Source organism: Perkinsus marinus (assembly GCF_000006405.1).
Source record: "Perkinsus marinus ATCC 50983 genomic scaffold scf_1104296972422, whole genome shotgun sequence".
In the NCBI taxonomy this organism is placed as follows: Eukaryota; Perkinsozoa; order Perkinsida; family Perkinsidae; genus Perkinsus; species Perkinsus marinus.
Window position 1 is genome coordinate 6,243 of NW_003201757.1, and position 6,273 is coordinate 12,515.

Consider the following 6,273-nt stretch of genomic DNA (forward strand, 5'->3'; position numbering starts at 1 on the left):
AGGTTATACGTGATATAGAGTTGTATAGAAACCAATGAGAATTCCCTGGGAATTTTCTTGTCGCCAGCGCGCGCAGTTGACCATGTGCATATTTTCCAACACTGCCGGTAGTAAAAACGACTATAGTAGCCTAAGCTCTACTGTTGGGGACTGTCACCATGGATATGGTTTCGAAAAGAGAGGCGGTTCTGGCATGAACAGTGGCTTCTCGATGCAATGAATGTTGTGTGTACATGTCATTGTTTTTCCTATTCACACTATCGTCTCGTTGGAGTCGCTACAAGCCATCCACTTTTTTGGTGTGGCTCATTTGACTTTTGCATTCGTAAAAATTTCCGCGGGAAGTAGTAATTGCAATAGGAATTGTCGTATAGTCCTATGGTCAGTTTGTTAATCCTACTTACATGAGTAGAGATCTCGAGAGAGGATCCCCGACTGGCACGATGGAGCAGGGAGGAGCCTCTGGTATTAGAACTATCGGAACTCCATAGAATGTATCGTCGGCTTTCAGTCTCAACACTGGACGAGCCTATACGGGTTACTATCATGCGGGACGTCACTGCTGTGGGCCAGAAGTTGAAGTAAGCTCCTGAGTAGCTTCCCTCTAAATCGTAGTTGTTCGTGTGTTGGTCATGATCATTGCCGAGAACGGCTAGGACTTTATCATGCCAAATGGTAATGCGTCAATTTTGTAGAGATTTGTGCGACCAGGCTATAGTGAGGATGGAACTCGTCGTAGGTACGTGATGCTCCCACGAGCACGAGTAGAGGGTGGTGCCGGCCTTCGCAACTGGGATCTATGGGGTCCCTTGATGCTGTGCATGGCCCTATCAGTGGTTGGTTGCATCTAGCTCCTACCTCTTACAGTAGTACTGTTGCAGATACTAGCATTACAAGCACCAGACACGCAGAAGGGGTATGTGTTCTCTATGATATTCGTCATAGTGTGGCTAGGCTCGGCAGTGGTTACTGTCAACGGCGTCCTCATCAAAGGAAAGGTAGCGCCCCTTCCTTCTGGCATTTTACTATTTTTGTATCAGATTTCGTTCTTCCAGTCCGTCTGTGTACTGGGCTATTGCGTCTTCCCTCTGGTTTTATCAGCAATAGTTTGCTACTTCGTTAAGGACTACCAGATAGTGAAAGTGAGTAGCAGTCATCTCTCCACATTACATTGTTATTTCTGCATAGTTGCTCGTGGTACTAGCTGGATTCGTCTGGTCTACCGGAGCCTCAGTGGGATTCATGTCGGAGCTGGTTCCAGCGGATCGTCGGGCTCTAGGAGTGTAAAATTCCTTGGATGCATTTCGTCTCATGCTATGATATTCTCAGATTCCCAGTGTGGCTATTTTATGCAACCATCGCCTGGATAATTCTCCTCATCTAAGAATGCTTAGCTGTCCTATTTATACAACCTCTCTCCTTGTGCTATTGCGGTCGCGTTTTCTATCAATTAAGTGAAGTATGGCGACCTATCTGTATAGTTTTACACTTCAATGTATATGTGTTGACAGTAGACCATACAGTGGGTCATTCGGCGTTTCGGTTATCTAACCGTGGCAGTTCATTGCTACTCCATGTTGGCATTATCCTCCTTGAGCGTCAGACGATTGATTACTGTTGGGGGCTCACAGTTTTCGGCCTTCCCACACGTGTTCAAGAAGCCAACAGTGCCCAAGACAGCTTTCATCCATCCTGCTGCAGTCGTTGATGGCGATGTAAATGTTAATAGTAGTCCCATAGTCCCTCTATCGATTCTACTAGGTTCGACTTGGAGAGGACGTATCGATATGGCCTATGGCAGTTGTGCGAGCTGATGTTGATACTATTGTCATTGGTGACCGCACCAACATCCAGGTAGTGACTTCTTACTCGGTTAGATTTCACAGTAGTTTTATCACTGTGTCCGGTTAGAACTTCATTGACGCGTTTCTTCCGTTCAGAAGTGCCCCCAATTATGATGATAGTATCCATGATCCAACTTCCGTGTGTGTGCTAATCTATCGTCGTATCCTGGAAAACTATGCTCAAAAATACCACTCGTGTGGAGTCGTGATGACTAGGAAATCATCAGGAGTAGCTGTTCATTATGTCACTTCACACTCGCTCGGCCATGTGGTACATCATATTGTGGATGCTCCTCAGGACGGTTGTGTGTTACACGTCCGTGGAGATTTCTATGGCGAACAAGAAGGTATGCAGCTCATCATCGGGGAAGATGTCAGCATCGGTAGGAGCCCTTTCCTCATCTACCTCGTATACTATCCTGCCATTAGGCCATGCTGTAACTCTCCATGCTTGCCGTATTGAGCCACGCACTTTAATAGGCATTGGCTCGATCATCCTGGATGGAGCTGTGGTGAGGAAAGACATCGTTATCGCTTGTGATCCCACCACATGGTGTTCTCTAGGTGGAAGAGGGTACGATCATGGGAGCTGGCTCACTACTACCCCCTGGGAAGGTAGCTACTCCCGGACTGTGGATAGGCAATCCGGCTAGGAGGTTGAGGGACTTGAAGGACAATGAGAAGGAGCTGGTCAAATATAACGCTGCCAACTATGTAAGCAGTTGCTACACATTGGATCAGTAGTTGTCTCAGGTCAATCTCAAGAATGCGTGGGTGGAGAAAATGCGATTAGATACCGCTAACGCGTGAAGTTGAGTACGAAGATATCACATATGATTCAGAGTTTTTGTCAACTAACCCTAGTTACCATTTTCCCCTGCTGGTGTTGAGTTATTCTTATCATGAAAATACGTTAATAATATGCCCTATACATGAGAATTTCGGGTATAGGGTGTAGAATTTCCTGGTCGCGTTCTGATAGAGACACACTCTGTCTTCTTGAACAGTGATGGGCACAAATGGGTTAATCATGGGTGGAAAGCAAGGCTTGTCATTTGCCACAATGTTTGAGGGTATCCAGCACTAACATTAATGAAAGAGTACGGGTGCTCAGCATAATCAAACTCAGCGATGTTTATCGCGTCAGAAAGTCCCAACGATTCATCCCGACCATTTTTCCCAGAAATTTTCACCCGTGTACTCATATCGGTCACAGGACTACGAGGAAGCAATCGGAGTTACTAACTCCGAGTTAGCCAGAATCACATTCCCGAGATCGATTTGCCCATAAGCTAGCCTAACACACGAAGAACACTGTAACACAATTCGTGGAGTTGTACAGAAAATTAATTTCTTTCTTCGATGCTCACTCGGCTGTTTCCGAGCTTCCCCATTTTACTAGCTAGATTGGAATCCTCAGCTGCGTCACTAAGTGTATCACTTCCGAGGTCGACGCTTCTTCTTGGCCTTCTTCACAAGAACGGCCGCCGATAGGTCATCCAAGTCGTCATCATCCGGTGCCGCCACTGATAGAGTTGGTGCCGGCGTCGTGGCTCCAGCAACGTCAGGGGCACCACCATCCGACTGCTGGGTACTGTACATGGTCGCAGTGGGAACATCAGGAGGTGTCGGTGCGGATGGTTCCAGAGAGGGTTCCTGAAAGGATAAACTTTTATGTGAGATTATCACTCTAATGAAGATTATCGAGCAGTACCTCCTCACCACTGTCTCCGGCTGGCCTGGAGTCAGTAGTAGCTCGGTGCTCTGTGGGAAGGTCTAGCTCCATGGGTTGAGGTATCTTTAACAGCGGTTTCTAATGCAGTAAAGAATTCCACAGGCTTACTGCCAGATGAGCGAGGCTTCGTTTTCGTCGATGTTGTCTCTCTTGGGGTGAGATATCATTATCAAAATCTACCGCCAGTCCAGAAGAGGCGTATTTGTGATGGATGTCAGCTTTGTGTACGTCGAAGCGGGTATGCTCATCTATGGCTAGCTAAGATAGCACGTGGAATATTTCGTTAAAGTAGCGTTGGATGAGCTTACCTTCTCATCGATTAGAGCGGTGACTTCCTTCACTCGAGCCGTAGCCAGTCGGATAGCTGGCATGAGATCTCTATGCAGCATGAGTGATGCTCCTCCGGACTTGAGTGCGCCGCAGAGTTCTCCATATTGGTTCATGACAACCTATTACGGGCCGTAATTTATGGTTGATTCTGTTTGGAATATGAGTAGACCTGGTATTACCACTAACTGGCCGCCATCACCTTGAAGACTTTCTTCCAGACTGCTAGGGTCGGCTAGCAGCAGTGGATTCTCACCAAGTGATGATGGTATTGAGGCGAAAGTGACGGGTATTGGCATGTGATGCACCGACAACGGTATTGGATCTAACTGAACAACACTTGTACGGCGAAGAGCTTCCCCCATCAGACGTACATCAGGCTTGTAGATGATCTCCCCGTTCACAACAGACACTTCAGCTCGTCTGTAGTGGCGTAGTGCTACGGTGCTTGCTATGGCGGCCGCGTCGCCAACGTTACCCTGAGAAATACCCTGAAAAATCATGAACGAGTCGTGTTGACTCACGTTGTCACTGAGTACATGCACATCTAAGCGTAGTTCCCACACCAGGGAACCGCTCTGGATACATAGGGCTTCTACATCCACTGCGCTGAGAAAAGCCTTTCGACTATATCGGTACTATGTGGACCCACTTGGAACCCTTGAGCATTCGCTCTAGTTGATTGCATAGAGATATTCCCTCTGGTGTTTGGGCGCTCCCAACGAGACCACTCGAGTTACCAGAGGGAAGAACTGCCGGTGCAGCCATTGGGCCTGCTTCTACGTTTATGCTGAGACGACCCTCCCTAGGACGATTGCTCGGTGGGCTCGTGAGCTGACCTAAACCCGACCCTGTCTTAATTGCTGGTCCACGAGCCACCTACCAGTAACCACAGCCCTTATTCGAGTCTTGCCGATAGAGCATTCAGCCTGACCCAACGCTGGGCCTAGCCGGATGTCCATTGTCCGAAACTCAAACGCGCTCCTCCCATCTGCACGTGTGCCCGTATGGAATAGGTTCTGGCTTAAGAATATCTCATCAGACAGAGCGAGGGACATAGTTCAGTAAAGCGGCATTAATCAATCTAGAGCATTGTAACCTACGATCAGGGTCTCACAACTTGTAAGGGCGTCTCCGGTTTCCCACATGTCTACGTGCTCACATGTATATCATATGTGAGCAAGGCCTGTGAGCCACCCTCGTCGGTACATATCCTCACTGAGCATATGTACCAACGAGGTTTGAACCCCCTAACTTTCCCATGGGAGCCGACCTCTCCAACCAATTCGCTAAGATTTCGATGCGGATACGGCGCTGATTGAATCGCTATGTCCGGGTCATTGTGTGGGGTCGCTATGCCACAATATGAGCCACAAATTCGGGGCTACTATGCCACGCTGTAGGGATCGCAATGATATTACTATAAAATGGGGCCCCTATGCCACTACCTCGGGTTCGCGATTCCATACTCGAGGAACATCTTTCTCTATCTCCAACTGGATAGAACCATGTCTCGCTTCCCAGCATCGAAAGTTGACTAGTCGGCAGATGTCAGCGCAGAACGGCGCATGGCCTCCTTGGTTACGCTTCCAGGATCGTATACAAGGATGTCGAGCTAGGCCGCTGCAACGCGTCGCTTCGCTAAGAACGCAAGTTTGGTTGCGCACTTTCATCGCAAAAGTTCATCTTATGTTCTTCTTGAGGTTATATCGGTGAAATCGTTACTGGCTGGTTCTCTGTCCACGCTTACTATAGATCGTACGACGGGAGGTAGGAACGCAATTATGGATAGTATGACAATCTATAAGGTTTTAGCACTGCTGCCTCTTGAAGTAGATGGGAATAGGTACTCAACCCAACCGGATAGGCCTTGAGAGCAGCTTATCCAATTCTTCATATACTTAAGAGTGTTCCACATGAATAACACATGAAACGGTTCATGCAAGATGTGCATGAAGATACTCATACAAATATATACCGTGCGCAACCAGGGAGGGGGATCCTCCATGGTCCCCCCCCAGAGAAAACGATAATGTTCTCGGAAGGAGTGGATGCGCAATGTGTAGAGACGAAGAGAAGAGTAGAAAAATGGCCCCACGGTGGGTGCCAATGAAGTAGATGGGAATAGGTACTCAACCCAACAGGATAGGCCTTGAGAGCAGCTTATCCAATTCCAGGGAGGGGGATCCTCCACTCTCCCTTGGTAAAGGGGACCGACAAGACAACACATGTCAATCAAGGTGGCCCACGATGAGAGAGTGGATGGAAGAGACGCCGCGGATGGTACTTGAGTGGTTTGACTGACGAAAGTCGTTCATGGACGTTTGATCAGATCCCCCTTCGCAATCGTCAAATGACATTCATGAG

The 6,273-nt window shown here is 48.0% G+C and overlaps 3 protein-coding genes across 3 annotated transcripts; 2 read left to right on the plus strand and 1 right to left on the minus strand.

Annotated features, from left to right (window-relative positions):
* Positions 1-404: 404 nt before the first annotated feature.
* On the plus strand, positions 405-1,384 carry Pmar_PMAR027978 (terbinafine resistance locus protein YIP1, putative; the record flags this gene model as incomplete). Its single annotated transcript, XM_002766553.1, has 7 exons — positions 405-465; positions 512-581; positions 740-836; positions 882-998; positions 1,041-1,142; positions 1,189-1,283; positions 1,330-1,384. The coding sequence occupies 7 exons, from the start codon at positions 405-407 to the stop codon at positions 1,382-1,384; spliced, it is 597 nt and encodes a 198-aa protein (XP_002766599.1).
* A 190-nt stretch (positions 1,385-1,574) lies between these two features.
* Pmar_PMAR027979 (Protein yrdA, putative) lies at positions 1,575-2,654 on the plus strand (the record flags this gene model as incomplete). The annotated part of the gene is made up of 6 exons (XM_002766554.1): positions 1,575-1,715; positions 1,762-1,854; positions 2,143-2,227; positions 2,274-2,356; positions 2,409-2,558; positions 2,598-2,654. The coding sequence occupies 6 exons, from the start codon at positions 1,575-1,577 to the stop codon at positions 2,652-2,654; spliced, it is 609 nt and encodes a 202-aa protein (XP_002766600.1).
* Positions 2,655-3,281: 627 nt separating this feature from the next.
* On the minus strand, positions 3,282-4,964 carry Pmar_PMAR027980 (Exosome complex exonuclease RRP45, putative; the record flags this gene model as incomplete). The annotated part of the gene is made up of 10 exons (XM_002766555.1): positions 3,282-3,500; positions 3,559-3,657; positions 3,688-3,837; positions 3,888-4,028; positions 4,089-4,235; positions 4,281-4,385; positions 4,431-4,515; positions 4,559-4,745; positions 4,790-4,852; positions 4,904-4,964. 10 exons carry the CDS (start codon positions 4,962-4,964, stop codon positions 3,282-3,284), a joined length of 1,257 nt encoding a protein of 418 aa, XP_002766601.1.
* Positions 4,965-6,273: the final 1,309 nt, after the last annotated feature.